Source organism: Cyanistes caeruleus, chromosome 3, assembly GCF_971803275.1.
Source record: "Cyanistes caeruleus chromosome 3, bCyaCae1.hap1.1, whole genome shotgun sequence".
Lineage (NCBI taxonomy): Eukaryota > Metazoa > Chordata > Aves > Passeriformes > Paridae > Cyanistes > Cyanistes caeruleus.
In genome coordinates, this window is record NC_141703.1 from 112,586,110 (window position 1) to 112,603,388 (window position 17,279).

General features: G+C 59.1%; 1 protein-coding gene across 4 annotated transcripts; it reads left to right on the forward strand.

Moving 5' to 3' along the window:
* The first annotated feature begins 1,619 nt into the window (after positions 1-1,619).
* LOC147654451 (uncharacterized) lies at positions 1,620-11,763 on the forward strand. Of its 4 annotated transcripts, none has more exons than XM_086883617.1 (6): positions 1,838-2,504; positions 2,550-2,777; positions 7,546-7,669; positions 7,827-9,830; positions 9,993-10,116; positions 10,274-11,763. In XM_086883617.1, exons 4-6 carry the CDS (start codon positions 9,761-9,763, stop codon positions 10,566-10,568), a joined length of 489 nt encoding a protein of 162 aa, XP_086739743.1. In that variant the 5' UTR covers positions 1,838-2,504; positions 2,550-2,777; positions 7,546-7,669; positions 7,827-9,760; the 3' UTR covers positions 10,569-11,763. The 4 variants fall into 4 exon arrangements, with proteins under 4 accessions (XP_086739746.1, XP_086739743.1, XP_086739747.1 ...); XM_086883621.1 differs by having other exon boundaries at positions 10,277-11,763; XM_086883620.1 differs by having other exon boundaries at positions 1,620-2,777; positions 9,996-10,116.
* The last annotated feature ends 5,516 nt before the right edge of the window (positions 11,764-17,279 follow it).

Genomic DNA, 17,279 nt, shown 5'->3' on the forward strand with positions numbered 1-17,279 from the left:
TCTCAGTGTAACTTGAATTAATGAAAAGATGAAGTTATCAGTGAATTTACTGTCCATAGAAAATTTGTGGCCATGCCTACATAGAAATAATGAGTAATAATATACTGTTACTCCTATTGATGTTGTATGCTTTGGGGTAACAAGACAGTTTTAACTGTTTTAACTGTCTTGTTAAAACAATTTCAAAATACGTTCTGATTTCAATAAATGCCCCTAGTGCTTCTGATGAACAGTGCATTGTCTGCAATCAACTTTGAAATTTGAAGCCTTTGGATTTAAGGGGAGACTTTCAAATTAATTCAGTGTTAGATATTTCTATATGTTTCATAGAAATACGTTCCATCTCTTGAAATTTATAATCTAAAGGCTATAAAATAACTAGATGATCTTGCAAGATCTCTGCCCTATTGAATAGGAGAAGTACTTCCAGCCTGCTTGATCTCTTGAGGGTTTGTTTCATGGCAGATTTCAGGCTCAGATCAAATTTGCCCTTGAATTTAAATGCAGTTCACCATCTGCCTGCATATCTCAGTTTTATTTATCTGAGTTCTGGTGATACAGCTCATTGTTTTCAGAGGAATTAAAACAGCACCTGAATGCATCTCAGTTGTGCATTTCTTCTGGTTGTCAAGGAAACCACCCCAGGATTCCTGGCACTGGACTTCATCTCACTCAGTAAAGGAAGCACCACAGGTATTGGCAGGTCAGGCACCTCCCAGGATGCTATTTTGGGAACAAGTCAGTGCATCAGATTCTCTTCTCCCAGCAGCTCTGAGGCTGTGTGAGGGTTTGCAGCGTGCCTTTGTCTCCACAGGGATCGGCTCTCTGGCAGTTTCTCTGGCAGAGAGCCATCCTAGAGGTGAGACTGTTAAACACTGCTCTCGAGGTACAAAAAAGCCTTCAAAGCACTATGGTAAACCTGTCTATAACTTTCCTAAACTCTGGGGTAAGGGCTAAAAATTATCAGGGGGATGAACATGGTAGATTTTATTTCAGAAGAACACTCTCTTCATGTACCAAAACTGTACAGAAGTGTTTACATTTAAACAAAAAATAATAATTGCACAGTTATAGTGGATTTGTAATTTAGTCATTAAATGTCCTGAAGAAGATGACTGATATCTCCAGCCCTGGGAAAGACAGAGCATTGTGGGTGCTGTTCTGGGGTCACCTGTGAGTGCTACAGGCAGTCACCCAGACTGAAGATGATGGTCCCCCTGCAGCTGCCTGGTCCCAAACTGAGATTGTCCAAAAGCATCCAGAGGGCTCAAGTGCTTTATTTCCATGAAGGGGAAGGTGAAGCTTTGGGTGTTTCTGGAGATGTTCATAGGAAATGACAGAGCAAGCTGGAAGGAGGTCACCTGAATGCTAAGGGGGGAAAACTGGGTAGGATAATGAAGAAAACAGATGCTAGGAAGAGAAGAAAAGCTGTGATGCACAGCTGAAATGGATACATAAAACAGGGACTGGTCACCTGTGGGGTGGCAAGGAAAGAACTATAAGAAATGTCACTCCAAGAAATTGTCAGAAAGCGTTGTGGACAATTGGGAAACCAAGAACAGGGAATTTATGGTAAGAAATGGATGGTCCTGCACTGTCACAGGGCTGCACGGTGTTTCACTTTGTGAGGGGAAATGCTGAGGTAACTCAAGGAAACAGCAAGAACTTCAGAGTTGAGGAATGGAATTCCCTGGAATCTCCTGCAGAGCATGGAAAAAATATTTTGGGGGGAAAGTTGAGGAGTTTTATTTCCACCACACTGTGGGAATAAAAGCTGGGCTAATCTCTGGAGGACATAGAGGGCACATTTTTGGCGGGAAAACCTGAGGGCAGCTCTAGGGGGGCGGTCCTGGGAGAAGGCGGGAAAAGTCTGAGGGCATTTGGGGAGGAGAGGCAGAGAAAATGCTGTGACCAAAACCTGAGGTAATTTTTAAGGGGCAGTAAAAGCATTTTTGAGGTAAAATCTCATGTAATCAGCAGGGGAATTAATGAGTATTTTGGAGGCAAAATCTGAGGTAATTTGCATGGGACAAATAGTGAATTTTTGTGAGGGAAAATCTGAGGGGAATCCGAAGGGGGGAAATGGGACACTTTGGAGATAAAACCTGAGGTAATTATTAGGTGGCATTTTGAGGCTTAAATCAGAAGTAATGTATAGATGCAGATGGGGACATTATGAAGGGAAAATCTGAGGTAATGTCAATGGAATAGAACATTTTGGTGGAAAAATCTGAGGTAATCAGTAAGGAGCAGAATGAACACTGAGGGAGAGACGGGTGACGGGTCACTGAGGGAATATGAGTGTCACCGAGGGGACACATGGCCCTGAGCGAGCGGCGAGTGCCGCACGTGTCCCTGAGGGCACAACAGGTCCCTGAAGGAATGGCCGATTCCCCGTGTGCTGCCGAGGGGACACGAGGGTCCCTGACACCATGCCACTTGTGTTGCCGATGGCACGGCAGGGCGGCGTTTCCCGCCCGGGTGCGGCGGCCTCGCCCCCTCAGGCCCCTCAGGCCCCTCAGGCCCCTCAGGCCCCTCAGGCCCCTCAGGCCCCTCAGGCCCCTCAGGCCCCTCAGGCCCCTCAGGCCCCTCAGGCCCCTCAGGCCGCGGCGCCGGGAACTCGAAGCCGCCGTGTCCGTCCCTCCGGGCGAGGCGCCGGGCGGCTTCCAGGCCGCTCCGGGACTGGCCCTGGGGCAGCCCTGCGGTGAGGAGACGCGGAGGAGCAGCGGCCGGGACAGGGCCACGCCGGGCTGCAGGTGCCGAGGACAAAGGATGAGGTAAGTCACGGGGGACTGAAAGAACTCGATCGGGAGAGGGATGCGGGAATTGCGTGGCGTCACCTGGGGGGCACGCGATGAGCATTTTGGGGTGAAACGGGGAAGAGTGGGAATAAAAACTGCGGAAATGTGTGGCCTTTATGTAGGGGACATTCTTGGCGGGAAAAGCTGAGGTGACCTCTAGGGGAGAAAGATGTTTTTGGGGGAAAAGTCTGCGGTAATCTGGGGAGGACGGGCAGAGAAAACTTGGACTATGAATAAAATATTTAATAAAATACATTATAAACATAAGATTACATAAATATTATTTAATGTTAAATATGAAAGATGGTTTGTTAAGATTTCAATTATTTATCACTTGTATTAAATGTAAATAATTTATAAATAATATATATTTAATTTAGAAATAATTTAATTTAGAAATAATAAATATTAAGCCTTATAAAAGAAAATATGAAATTAAAACCTGAGGTAATTTTCAAAGGCCACAAGGAACGTATTTGGGATAAAATGTAAGGTAATCTGCAAGAGACTGAATGAATATTTTGGAAGCAAAATCTGAGGTAATCAGTAAGGAGCAGAATGAACTCTGAGGGGGAGGAGGGGTCCTCAGGAGATGCTGAGAGGCTGTGAGGGTCACTGAGGGAATATGAGTGTCACCAGGGGGACACGTGTCCCTGAGCGAGTGGCAGGTGTCCCATGTGCCACCGAGGACATAACAGGTCACTGAAGGAATGGCCAATTCCCCATGTGCTGCTGAGGGGACCTGAGTGTCACTGGGGGGATGCAGATGTGAAACCCAAATCTGGGCAAGAAAGTAAAACTCTACAGTCAGATGGCTCCAGAGCAGGTGTTGGTTTATTTGGGGGTGGGAGTGAGGTGGAGCTCTGAGCCAAACCTCACCCAATCTTCTTTAGCCTCCAGCTACATTTTAAAAGTCCCCCCAGGTAATGGCACAGATACAGCGTACCATTAGAGTACTCGTATTTGTATAAAGCTGTGCCATGGTTTTATAAGAGTTTGTTGATTTTGTGCATGCCACGGTTCCTCCTGTGGCGGTCGTCAGTCTTCTGGTGGGCTTGTGATGCAAAGTAGTCTTCCTCACCCTTGAAATTTTTACCTCTATCTTCAGCGCATGCCTTGCTCTTCTTGTTTATTGAGTCTGAGTTGTTTTTAGCTAATTTTGCAGTTTGCAAGTTCCACTAAAACTTGGCATTTTGCTCTTCATGGTGCTTGTTATTTTCCTGGCTTTGCTGTCTTGCTGGTTTTACCTGCCCATCTTGTTACAATGGTACCTGTTACAATTGCTTTGTGACCTTTTGTTACATCCCACTCCGCATTCAGATGGCGCTTTTGTGTTCCTCTGAGGGGGAACATGAGGGTCATTTGAGGGGAGGCAGGTACCCCGTGTTCCTCGGGGGGACGTGAGGGTCTCTGAAGGAGTGGTGTGTGTGCTGGGTGTCGCTGAGGGGACACACAGGTCATTTGAGGGGAGGCAGGTGCCTCGAGTGTGGCTGAGGAAGCGTGCGGGGCTCTGAGAGGCACATGGGGTTCCGTGCTCGTGTCTCTGAGGCGGTGGCAGATGCCCTGAGTGCCACTGACGGGGCGGGATGCGGCTTTGCCGTGCCTCGGTGCTGGGGATGCGGGCGTGCCCTGAGGGACACGGGAGGGCCGGGCGGGTTCCCTTCCTGCGGCCGCCGCTCCCCATTGGCAACGCAGGGGGACGAGTCCCGCCCCGGAGCGGAAACTTCACTCGAAAGTTAAGTGGGCTTTCAAAGTAATTTTGAAGGGCCAGAAAGAAACAGTTTTGGGCTGAAATCTCAGGTAATCTGCAAGGGACTGGATGAAAGTAAAATCTAAAGTAATCTCTATGGTACTGAGCATTTTGGAAGAATGTACAGAACAGATTTTGGAGCAAAATCTCAGCTAATCTGTAGGAGATATTTCGAAGGGAAAATATGAAGACGTGTGTGTGGGAGAAAACAAACACTTTTGGGCTAAAATCTTAGGTTATGTATAGGACACAGCTTGGGAACATTTTGGAGGGAAAATCAGAGGCAGCCTTTTGAGCTGTCCAAAGTCTCTTTCTTGTCACACAACCTGAGGTAACTTACATGAAAGAAATCAGCGCTTTTTTATAGGGTGAATTTGAGGTAATGAACAATGGGCACATCTGGGGAGAATCTGTTGTCAGGCAGCAGTCAGAGGCAGCATCTTTGACAGAAAATCTGGGATGATTTAGAAGGGAATGAGGTGACATTTTTAGCTGAAAACCTGGGATATTTTAGAAGGGTATTGCCATAGACAAAGTGGGAGCTGAAGACAAAATCTGTTAGAAAAGCCCTCCTGATGAGTCATGAGGTGCAAAAATGACCCCCTTGCTTTATAAACATCTCAAAGATGAACCCGGGTGTGGCATAATCTCATCATAGCCCAGTATTTGTCATTGGTTAATGGGGAAAAGATTTGATAGCTGTAACTGGAACTTTCGAGAATTTTCTCCTTCAGAATAAAGGAATGTAACTGACACACGTTGATAAAACTTCCATGATTTATTATGGTAGCACATACACAAAATTAATCAGAATTATTTACAACACAATATAGACTCTATAAACACCACTGCAGTATAATGCAGTTTCAAAACAACAGTGAATATAATAAAGGTAGGAAGAAGAACAATTCAATGAAACATATTATAACATACCATTGGCAAAAATAAAATGCAGGAAAATTTTATTTCCTTATAATTGAGATGGATCTGATGGGAATTGAAAATCAGGCATGAATACTTAATCAAATCATTCCAAGAAGGAATCGGATACAAGATTTATTGTTAATATTGGGGAGAGGGTGGCTCAAGACTCAGACTATGGTTATCTTGTGTGGCGGTTCCCTTGGGGACGTGGAGCTCTCCCAGCCCCCAGCCCAGCCGCCCTGTAAGCAGGGCAGGGCTTTCCCCCAGCCCCGGCAGCTTTCTGCCTGCTGCTGGCCCCTGGCCAACGGGACCCCCTGTAGCCGGGGCGCGTCACAGCCTTTGGCCCTGTGCCAGCCCTGAAGCACTTTGGCGCCTCAAGGCCCCTGGGCCCTCCGTGCCGTGCAGTGCTGATGCCTAGAGAGGCTCCCTAGAACAGAGGCTAGGCAGCGTTAAAGGAATAAAGTAGATGTTTCTGAAAAAGGCCTTCAAATGATGCACCTTGGCATATGAAGGCCACAGTTCTACGCTAATGCAGTAGAGAATCTGGGAAATAGGAAAGCCAAAACTTGAGGCATCAGTGCCGGGGCAGGTCTGACGCTTTCCTCTGCCACTTAGCGGTAGGAATGGCTCCCTTGAGAGGGTTGGCTGCACGGAACTTGCTCCCTCTTCTGGGACTGTCTTGCCCTCCCCTCCCCTCCCCTGTCTTCCCCTTAGCTGGTGTGTGTGTGAGCAAGTGCGTTTGTGCTTTAGCCCCCGCTTTAGAAATAGAGCAGCGGGGCTTAGACCTCCCAGGAGGGAAAGAGGAGTTCCGTGCAGCCACAGGCAGGGCCCCAAAATGCACGGCTGGAGAAGGTGTCCGGCCTTGCCCCTGCTTCCTGAGGACGGCACGAAGCCGCTTAGCTACGGTAGCGTGGGCGCCGGGACCCGCCTGTAGCCAGGGCCTGGGTGTGTGCCTGTGCTGCCGGCGGTGCCGCCGAGCTGCCAGCGTGCCGGCCCCGTACTCGGGGCAGGTGTCAGGAGCCTGCGGCGCCCTTTGTCCCCAGGAGCAGCCCCAGCTCCCTGTAAGCAGGGCCGGGGAGGCTGCTTTAGCCAGGTGACAGGAACGAGCGCTCCCGGGCCCTTGCCAGGGTGCAGCTGGAAGAAGCGCCGTGCCGCAGGGCGCTGCTTTGGGCCACTGCCACCTGCGTGGCGGCCGTGTTGAAGAGGCTCCCGGGGCTGCTGCAGACGGCTGTGTTGCCGTGCTGCTCCGGCCGGCCCCCAAGTGGGGCGCAGGCCCGGAGCCTGTGCTCCGTGCCGCTTCTTGGGGGTGCCGGGCTGCGGGGGACGGCCCCGTAAGTGGGGTTGTGTGCGTCCCCTGCGCCTCGGCGGGCGGTCGGAGGGACCCCCTGTAACCAGGCGGGTATCCCTGGCCCCTGCCTTTCAGAGGCGCGGGGCCAGGAGTCACGGAGCCAGGCGTGTGCCCTCCCTGTCCTCGGGGCTGGGCTCCCGGCCCCTGGGGCCCCTGGGCTTTAGGCCTTTAGGCTGGACTGCCCGACTCTAGAGTCCCGTTCCTGTTGCCGTGGGGGAAGGCCGAGCTCTGTGGCTCCCTGGGTGTGTAAGCAGGCTGTGAGTCTGGGAGCCTTGGTGCTCCCTTCGGCTGGCAGCCTGCGTTGGGCGCCTGCCCCGTTAGTGGGGAGCGCCCCGCAAAGGGAGAGAAGGAGCCTCCCTCCGCAGGCCTTAGGGACCAGGGCCGCCCCGTAAGTCGGGGCCAGTGCTCTGCAGTCCTGGGCACTTTGCAGTCCAGGCAGAGGCTTGAGGCCCCTGTAAGCAGGGCTGCAGCCTCTTGGCCGCTGCTTTGCATGCCCAGCTTCATTTGCCCAGAGGGCCTGGCCCCCAGCACGGCGTGGGACTGCGCCGGACGTCGCGATGGTGAGTCAAGCTGAAGTTGGAGGCTTCTGGGCAGTGGGGTCGGGGGAGGGGGTTGGGTCTGTGAGTGGTGGCTTGAGGATCTCGCTTGTGGGGCTGTTGGCTGGCGGCTCCCTTGGGGAGCTGGAGCTTCTCAGGCCTGAGTGTGTCATCGTCCTGTGACAGAAGACATGGGACAGCGGGGCAAGAGCGAGCAAGAGGAGCAGCGGCTTCGAGCTCAAGAGTGGAACGGCGGGGCAAGGGCAAGGAAGAGGAGCAGCGGCTTTGAGCTCAAGAGCGGAGCGGCGAGGTAAGAGCAGCAACGTGGTGCTGAAGTTGGACACTTTTGGGTAGCTCGGGGGGTCTGTGGGTGGTTGCTTGAGGATCTAGCTCGGGGGCTCTTGGGTGGCAGTTCCCTTGGGCAGCTGGTGATTCTCCGGCCTGAGTGTGTCGTCGTCCATTGGCAGAAGCCGTGGGACGACGAGGCAAGTGCGGCAGCGGCTTCGAGCTCAAGAGTGGAACGGCGAGGCAAGAGCGAGCTTGGAGCTGAAGAGGGGGCACGAGAGGCCCTGTGGGCAAAGGGCCTTCCTGGCATGGCCAAGGCACCTTCAGGGTGCCGCGGCTGGCTTTGCGCTGAGCCACCTGCCTGTGTGCAGGGCTGGGTCTTTGGTGCGCTTGGCCTTTGGCCATTGTGCTCCTTTGGCTGCCCGGAGAGAGGGGCAACCCTGTAAGGAGGGTGAGAGCCCCTGTCTCCGCACCTGAGGGGGGAAATGGAGCTCTCCCAGCCCCCAGCCCAGCCGCCCTGTAAGCAGGGCAGGGCTTTCCCCCAGCCCCGGCAGCTTTCTGCCTGCTGCTGGCCCCTGGCCAACGGGACCCCCTGTAGCCGGGGCGCGTCACAGCCTTTGGCCCTGTGCCAGCCCTGAAGCACTTTGGCGCCTCAAGGCCCCTGGGCCCTCCGTGCCGTGCAGTGCTGATGCCTAGAGAGGCTCCCTAGAACAGAGGCTAGGCAGCGTTAAAGGAATAAAGTAGATGTTTCTGAAAAAGGCCTTCAAATGATGCACCTTGGCATATGAAGGCCACAGTTCTATGCTAATGCAGTAGAGAATCTGGGAAATAGGAAAGCCAAAACTTGAGGCATCAGTGCCGGGGCAGGTCTGACGCTTTCCTCTGCCACTTAGCGGTAGGAATGGCTCCCTTGAGCGGGTTGGCTGCGCGGAACTTGCTCCCTCTTCTGGGACTGTCTTGCCCTCCCCTCCCCTCCCCTGTCTTCCCCTTAGCTGGTGTGTGTGTGAGCAAGTGCGTTTGTGCTTTAGCCCCCGCTTTAGAAATAGAGCAGCGGGGCTTAGACCTCCCAGGAGGGAAAGAGGAGTTCCGTGCAGCCACAGGCAGGGCCCCAAAATGCACGGCTGGAGAAGGTGTCCGGCCTTGCCCCTGCTTCCTGAGGACGGCACGAAGCCGCTTAGCTACGGTAGCGTGGGCGCCGGGACCCGCCTGTAGCCAGGGCCTGGGTGTGTGCCTGTGCTGCCGGCGGTGCCGCCGAGCTGCCAGCGTGCCGGCCCCGTACTCGGGGCAGGTGTCAGGAGCCTGCGGCGCCCTTTGTCCCCAGGAGCAGCCCCAGCTCCCTGTAAGCAGGGCCGGGGAGGCTGCTTTAGCCAGGTGACAGGAACGAGCGCTCCCGGGCCCTTGCCAGGGTGCAGCTGGAAGAAGCGCCGTGCCGCAGGGCGCTGCTTTGGGCCACTGCCACCTGCGTGGCGGCCGTGTTGAAGAGGCTCCCGGGGCTGCTGCAGACGGCTGTGTTGCCGTGCTGCTCCGGCCGGCCCCCAAGTGGGGCGCAGGCCCGGAGCCTGTGCTCCGTGCCGCTTCTTGGGGGTGCCGGGCTGCGGGGGACGGCCCCGTAAGTGGGGTTGTGTGCGTCCCCTGCGCCTCGGCGGGCGGTCGGAGGGACCCCCTGTAACCAGGCGGGTATCCCTGGCCCCTGCCTTTCAGAGGCGCGGGGCCAGGAGTCACGGAGCCAGGCGTGTGCCCTCCCTGTCCTCGGGGCTGGGCTCCCGGCCCCTGGGGCCCCTGGGCTTTAGGCCTTTAGGCTGGACTGCCCGACTCTAGAGTCCCGTTCCTGTTGCCGTGGGGGAAGGCCGAGCTCTGTGGCTCCCTGGGTGTGTAAGCAGGCTGTGAGTCTGGGAGCCTTGGTGCTCCCTTCGGCTGGCAGCCTGCGTTGGGCGCCTGCCCCGTTAGTGGGGAGCGCCCCGCAAAGGGAGAGAAGGAGCCTCCCTCCGCAGGCCTTAGGGACCAGGGCCGCCCCGTAAGTCGGGGCCAGTGCTCTGCAGTCCTGGGCACTTTGCAGTCCAGGCAGAGGCTTGAGGCCCCTGTAAGCAGGGCTGCAGCCTCTTGGCCGCTGCTTTGCATGCCCAGCTTCATTTGCCCAGAGGGCCTGGCCCCCAGCACGGCGTGGGACTGCGCCGGACGTCGCGATGGTGAGTCAAGCTGAAGTTGGAGGCTTCTGGGCAGTGGGGTCGGGGGAGGGGGTTGGGTCTGTGAGTGGTGGCTTGAGGATCTCGCTTGTGGGGCTGTTGGCTGGCGGCTCCCTTGGGGAGCTGGAGCTTCTCAGGCCTGAGTGTGTCATCGTCCTGTGACAGAAGACATGGGACAGCGGGGCAAGAGCGAGCAAGAGGAGCAGCGGCTTCGAGCTCAAGAGTGGAACGGCGGGGCAAGGGCAAGGAAGAGGAGCAGCGGCTTTGAGCTCAAGAGCGGAGCGGCGAGGTAAGAGCAGCAACGTGGTGCTGAAGTTGGACACTTTTGGGTAGCTCGGGGGGTCTGTGGGTGGTTGCTTGAGGATCTAGCTCGGGGGCTCTTGGGTGGCAGTTCCCTTGGGCAGCTGGTGATTCTCCGGCCTGAGTGTGTCGTCGTCCATTGGCAGAAGCCGTGGGACGACGAGGCAAGTGCGGCAGCGGCTTCGAGCTCAAGAGTGGAACGGCGAGGCAAGAGCGAGCTTGGAGCTGAAGAGGGGGCACGAGAGGCCCTGTGGGCAAAGGGCCTTCCTGGCATGGCCAAGGCACCTTCAGGGTGCCGCGGCTGGCTTTGCGCTGAGCCACCTGCCTGTGTGCAGGGCTGGGTCTTTGGTGCGCTTGGCCTTTGGCCATTGTGCTCCTTTGGCTGCCCGGAGAGAGGGGCAACCCTGTAAGGAGGGTGAGAGCCCCTGTCTCCGCACCTGAGGGGGGAAATGGAGCTCTCCCAGCCCCCAGCCCAGCCGCCCTGTAAGCAGGGCAGGGCTTTCCCCCAGCCCCGGCAGCTTTCTGCCTGCTGCTGGCCCCTGGCCAACGGGACCCCCTGTAGCCGGGGCGCGTCACAGCCTTTGGCCCTGTGCCAGCCCTGAAGCACTTTGGCGCCTCAAGGCCCCTGGGCCCTCCGTGCCGTGCAGTGCTGATGCCTAGAGAGGCTCCCTAGAACAGAGGCTAGGCAGCGTTAAAGGAATAAAGTAGATGTTTCTGAAAAAGGCCTTCAAATGATGCACCTTGGCATATGAAGGCCACAGTTCTATGCTAATGCAGTAGAGAATCTGGGAAATAGGAAAGCCAAAACTTGAGGCATCAGTGCCGGGGCAGGTCTGACGCTTTCCTCTGCCACTTAGCGGTAGGAATGGCTCCCTTGAGCGGGTTGGCTGCGCGGAACTTGCTCCCTCTTCTGGGACTGTCTTGCCCTCCCCTCCCCTCCCCTGTCTTCCCCTTAGCTGGTGTGTGTGTGAGCAAGTGCGTTTGTGCTTTAGCCCCCGCTTTAGAAATAGAGCAGCGGGGCTTAGACCTCCCAGGAGGGAAAGAGGAGTTCCGTGCAGCCACAGGCAGGGCCCCAAAATGCACGGCTGGAGAAGGTGTCCGGCCTTGCCCCTGCTTCCTGAGGACGGCACGAAGCCGCTTAGCTACGGTAGCGTGGGCGCCGGGACCCGCCTGTAGCCAGGGCCTGGGTGTGTGCCTGTGCTGCCGGCGGTGCCGCCGAGCTGCCAGCGTGCCGGCCCCGTACTCGGGGCAGGTGTCAGGAGCCTGCGGCGCCCTTTGTCCCCAGGAGCAGCCCCAGCTCCCTGTAAGCAGGGCCGGGGAGGCTGCTTTAGCCAGGTGACAGGAACGAGCGCTCCCGGGCCCTTGCCAGGGTGCAGCTGGAAGAAGCGCCGTGCCGCAGGGCGCTGCTTTGGGCCACTGCCACCTGCGTGGCGGCCGTGTTGAAGAGGCTCCCGGGGCTGCTGCAGACGGCTGTGTTGCCGTGCTGCTCCGGCCGGCCCCCAAGTGGGGCGCAGGCCCGGAGCCTGTGCTCCGTGCCGCTTCTTGGGGGTGCCGGGCTGCGGGGGACGGCCCCGTAAGTGGGGTTGTGTGCGTCCCCTGCGCCTCGGCGGGCGGTCGGAGGGACCCCCTGTAACCAGGCGGGTATCCCTGGCCCCTGCCTTTCAGAGGCGCGGGGCCAGGAGTCACGGAGCCAGGCGTGTGCCCTCCCTGTCCTCGGGGCTGGGCTCCCGGCCCCTGGGGCCCCTGGGCTTTAGGCCTTTAGGCTGGACTGCCCGACTCTAGAGTCCCGTTCCTGTTGCCGTGGGGGAAGGCCGAGCTCTGTGGCTCCCTGGGTGTGTAAGCAGGCTGTGAGTCTGGGAGCCTTGGTGCTCCCTTCGGCTGGCAGCCTGCGTTGGGCGCCTGCCCCGTTAGTGGGGAGCGCCCCGCAAAGGGAGAGAAGGAGCCTCCCTCCGCAGGCCTTAGGGACCAGGGCCGCCCCGTAAGTCGGGGCCAGTGCTCTGCAGTCCTGGGCACTTTGCAGTCCAGGCAGAGGCTTGAGGCCCCTGTAAGCAGGGCTGCAGCCTCTTGGCCGCTGCTTTGCATGCCCAGCTTCATTTGCCCAGAGGGCCTGGCCCCCAGCACGGCGTGGGACTGCGCCGGACGTCGCGATGGTGAGTCAAGCTGAAGTTGGAGGCTTCTGGGCAGTGGGGTCGGGGGAGGGGGTTGGGTCTGTGAGTGGTGGCTTGAGGATCTCGCTTGTGGGGCTGTTGGCTGGCGGCTCCCTTGGGGAGCTGGAGCTTCTCAGGCCTGAGTGTGTCATCGTCCTGTGACAGAAGACATGGGACAGCGGGGCAAGAGCGAGCAAGAGGAGCAGCGGCTTCGAGCTCAAGAGTGGAACGGCGGGGCAAGGGCAAGGAAGAGGAGCAGCGGCTTTGAGCTCAAGAGCGGAGCGGCGAGGTAAGAGCAGCAACGTGGTGCTGAAGTTGGACACTTTTGGGTAGCTCGGGGGGTCTGTGGGTGGTTGCTTGAGGATCTAGCTCGGGGGCTCTTGGGTGGCAGTTCCCTTGGGCAGCTGGTGATTCTCCGGCCTGAGTGTGTCGTCGTCCATTGGCAGAAGCCGTGGGACGACGAGGCAAGTGCGGCAGCGGCTTCGAGCTCAAGAGTGGAACGGCGAGGCAAGAGCGAGCTTGGAGCTGAAGAGGGGGCACGAGAGGCCCTGTGGGCAAAGGGCCTTCCTGGCATGGCCAAGGCACCTTCAGGGTGCCGCGGCTGGCTTTGCGCTGAGCCACCTGCCTGTGTGCAGGGCTGGGTCTTTGGTGCGCTTGGCCTTTGGCCATTGTGCTCCTTTGGCTGCCCGGAGAGAGGGGCAACCCTGTAAGGAGGGTGAGAGCCCCTGTCTCCGCACCTGAGGGGGGAAATGGAGCTCTCCCAGCCCCCAGCCCAGCCGCCCTGTAAGCAGGGCAGGGCTTTCCCCCAGCCCCGGCAGCTTTCTGCCTGCTGCTGGCCCCTGGCCAACGGGACCCCCTGTAGCCGGGGCGCGTCACAGCCTTTGGCCCTGTGCCAGCCCTGAAGCACTTTGGCGCCTCAAGGCCCCTGGGCCCTCCGTGCCGTGCAGTGCTGATGCCTAGAGAGGCTCCCTAGAACAGAGGCTAGGCAGCGTTAAAGGAATAAAGTAGATGTTTCTGAAAAAGGCCTTCAAATGATGCACCTTGGCATATGAAGGCCACAGTTCTATGCTAATGCAGTAGAGAATCTGGGAAATAGGAAAGCCAAAACTTGAGGCATCAGTGCCGGGGCAGGTCTGACGCTTTCCTCTGCCACTTAGCGGTAGGAATGGCTCCCTTGAGCGGGTTGGCTGCGCGGAACTTGCTCCCTCTTCTGGGACTGTCTTGCCCTCCCCTCCCCTCCCCTGTCTTCCCCTTAGCTGGTGTGTGTGTGAGCAAGTGCGTTTGTGCTTTAGCCCCCGCTTTAGAAATAGAGCAGCGGGGCTTAGACCTCCCAGGAGGGAAAGAGGAGTTCCGTGCAGCCACAGGCAGGGCCCCAAAATGCACGGCTGGAGAAGGTGTCCGGCCTTGCCCCTGCTTCCTGAGGACGGCACGAAGCCGCTTAGCTACGGTAGCGTGGGCGCCGGGACCCGCCTGTAGCCAGGGCCTGGGTGTGTGCCTGTGCTGCCGGCGGTGCCGCCGAGCTGCCAGCGTGCCGGCCCCGTACTCGGGGCAGGTGTCAGGAGCCTGCGGCGCCCTTTGTCCCCAGGAGCAGCCCCAGCTCCCTGTAAGCAGGGCCGGGGAGGCTGCTTTAGCCAGGTGACAGGAACGAGCGCTCCCGGGCCCTTGCCAGGGTGCAGCTGGAAGAAGCGCCGTGCCGCAGGGCGCTGCTTTGGGCCACTGCCACCTGCGTGGCGGCCGTGTTGAAGAGGCTCCCGGGGCTGCTGCAGACGGCTGTGTTGCCGTGCTGCTCCGGCCGGCCCCCAAGTGGGGCGCAGGCCCGGAGCCTGTGCTCCGTGCCGCTTCTTGGGGGTGCCGGGCTGCGGGGGACGGCCCCGTAAGTGGGGTTGTGTGCGTCCCCTGCGCCTCGGCGGGCGGTCGGAGGGACCCCCTGTAACCAGGCGGGTATCCCTGGCCCCTGCCTTTCAGAGGCGCGGGGCCAGGAGTCACGGAGCCAGGCGTGTGCCCTCCCTGTCCTCGGGGCTGGGCTCCCGGCCCCTGGGGCCCCTGGGCTTTAGGCCTTTAGGCTGGACTGCCCGACTCTAGAGTCCCGTTCCTGTTGCCGTGGGGGAAGGCCGAGCTCTGTGGCTCCCTGGGTGTGTAAGCAGGCTGTGAGTCTGGGAGCCTTGGTGCTCCCTTCGGCTGGCAGCCTGCGTTGGGCGCCTGCCCCGTTAGTGGGGAGCGCCCCGCAAAGGGAGAGAAGGAGCCTCCCTCCGCAGGCCTTAGGGACCAGGGCCGCCCCGTAAGTCGGGGCCAGTGCTCTGCAGTCCTGGGCACTTTGCAGTCCAGGCAGAGGCTTGAGGCCCCTGTAAGCAGGGCTGCAGCCTCTTGGCCGCTGCTTTGCATGCCCAGCTTCATTTGCCCAGAGGGCCTGGCCCCCAGCACGGCGTGGGACTGCGCCGGACGTCGCGATGGTGAGTCAAGCTGAAGTTGGAGGCTTCTGGGCAGTGGGGTCGGGGGAGGGGGTTGGGTCTGTGAGTGGTGGCTTGAGGATCTCGCTTGTGGGGCTGTTGGCTGGCGGCTCCCTTGGGGAGCTGGAGCTTCTCAGGCCTGAGTGTGTCATCGTCCTGTGACAGAAGACATGGGACAGCGGGGCAAGAGCGAGCAAGAGGAGCAGCGGCTTCGAGCTCAAGAGTGGAACGGCGGGGCAAGGGCAAGGAAGAGGAGCAGCGGCTTTGAGCTCAAGAGCGGAGCGGCGAGGTAAGAGCAGCAACGTGGTGCTGAAGTTGGACACTTTTGGGTAGCTCGGGGGGTCTGTGGGTGGTTGCTTGAGGATCTAGCTCGGGGGCTCTTGGGTGGCAGTTCCCTTGGGCAGCTGGTGATTCTCCGGCCTGAGTGTGTCGTCGTCCATTGGCAGAAGCCGTGGGACGACGAGGCAAGTGCGGCAGCGGCTTCGAGCTCAAGAGTGGAACGGCGAGGCAAGAGCGAGCTTGGAGCTGAAGAGGGGGCACGAGAGGCCCTGTGGGCAAAGGGCCTTCCTGGCATGGCCAAGGCACCTTCAGGGTGCCGCGGCTGGCTTTGCGCTGAGCCACCTGCCTGTGTGCAGGGCTGGGTCTTTGGTGCACTTGGCCTTTGGCCATTGTGCTCCTTTGGCTGCCCGGAGAGAGGGGCAACCCTGTAAGGAGGGTGAGAGCCCCTGTCTCCGCACCTGAGGGGGGAAATGGAGCTCTCCCAGCCCCCAGCCCAGCCGCCCTGTAAGCAGGGCAGGGCTTTCCCCCAGCCCCGGCAGCTTTCTGCCTGCTGCTGGCCCCTGGCCAACGGGACCCCCTGTAGCCGGGGCGCGTCACAGCCTTTGGCCCTGTGCCAGCCCTGAAGCACTTTGGCGCCTCAAGGCCCCTGGGCCCTCCGTGCCGTGCAGTGCTGATGCCTAGAGAGGCTCCCTAGAACAGAGGCTAGGCAGCATTAAAGGAATAAAGTAGATGTTTCTGAAAAAGGCCTTCAAATGATGCACCTTGGCATATGAAGGCCACAGTTCTACGCTAATGCAGTAGAGAATCTGGGAAATAGGAAAGCCAAAACTTGAGGCATCAGTGCCGGGGCAGGTCTGACGCTTTCCTCTGCCACTTAGCGGTAGGAATGGCTCCCTTGAGCGGGTTGGCTGCACGGAACTTGCTCCCTCTTCTGGGACTGTCTTGCCCTCCCCTCCCCTCCCCTGTCTTCCCCTTAGCTGGTGTGTGTGTGAGCAAGTGCGTTTGTGCTTTAGCCCCCGCTTTAGAAATAGAGCAGCGGGGCTTAGACCTCCCAGGAGGGAAAGAGGAGTTCCGTGCAGCCACAGGCAGGGCCCCAAAATGCACGGCTGGAGAAGGTGTCCGGCCTTGCCCCTGCTTCCTGAGGACGGCACGAAGCCGCTTAGCTACGGTAGCGTGGGCGCCGGGACCCGCCTGTAGCCAGGGCCTGGGTGTGTGCCTGTGCTGCCGGCGGTGCCGCCGAGCTGCCAGCGTGCCGGCCCCGTACTCGGGGCAGGTGTCAGGAGCCTGCGGCGCCCTTTGTCCCCAGGAGCAGCCCCAGCTCCCTGTAAGCAGGGCCGGGGAGGCTGCTTTAGCCAGGTGACAGGAACGAGCGCTCCCGGGCCCTTGCCAGGGTGCAGCTGGAAGAAGCGCCGTGCCGCAGGGCGCTGCTTTGGGCCACTGCCACCTCCGTGGCGGCCGTGTTGAAGAGGCTCCCGGGGCTGCTGCAGACGGCTGTGTTGCCGTGCTGCTCCGGCCGGCCCCCAAGTGGGGCGCAGGCCCGGAGCCTGTGCTCCGTGCCGCTTCTTGGGGGTGCCGGGCTGCGGGGGACGGCCCCGTAAGTGGGGTTGTGTGCGTCCCCTGGCCTCGGCGGGCGGTCGGAGGGACCCCCTGTAACCAGGCGGGTATCCCTGGCCCCGGCCTTTCAGAGGCGCGGGGCCAGGAGTCACGGAGCCAGGCGTGTGCCCTCCCTGTCCTCGGGGCTGGGCTCCCGGCCCCTGGGGCCCCTGGGCTTTAGGCCTTTAGGCTGGACTGCCCGACTCTAGAGTCCCGTTCCTGTTGCCGTGGGGGAAGGCCGAGCTCTGTGGCTCCCTGGGTGTGTAAGCAGGCTGTGAGTCTGGGAGCCTTGGTGCTCCCTTCGGCTGGCAGCCTGCGTTGGGCGCCTGCCCCGTTAGTGGGGAGCGCCCCGCAAAGGGAGAGAAGGAGCCTCCCTCCGCAGGCCTTAGGGACCAGGGCCGCCCCGTAAGTCGGGGCCAGTGCTCTGCAGTCCTGGGCACTTTGCAGTCCAGGCAGAGGCTTGAGGCCCCTGTAAGCAGGGCTGCAGCCTCTTGGCCGCTGCTTTGCATGCCCAGCTTCATTTGCCCAGAGGGCCTGGCCCCCAGCACGGCGTGGGACTGCGCCGGACGTCGCGATGGTGAGTCAAGCTGAAGTTGGAGGCTTCTGGGCAGTGGGGTCGGGGGAGGGGGGTGGGTCTGTGAGTGGTGGCTTGAGGATCTCGCTTGTGGGGCTGTTGGCTGGCGGCT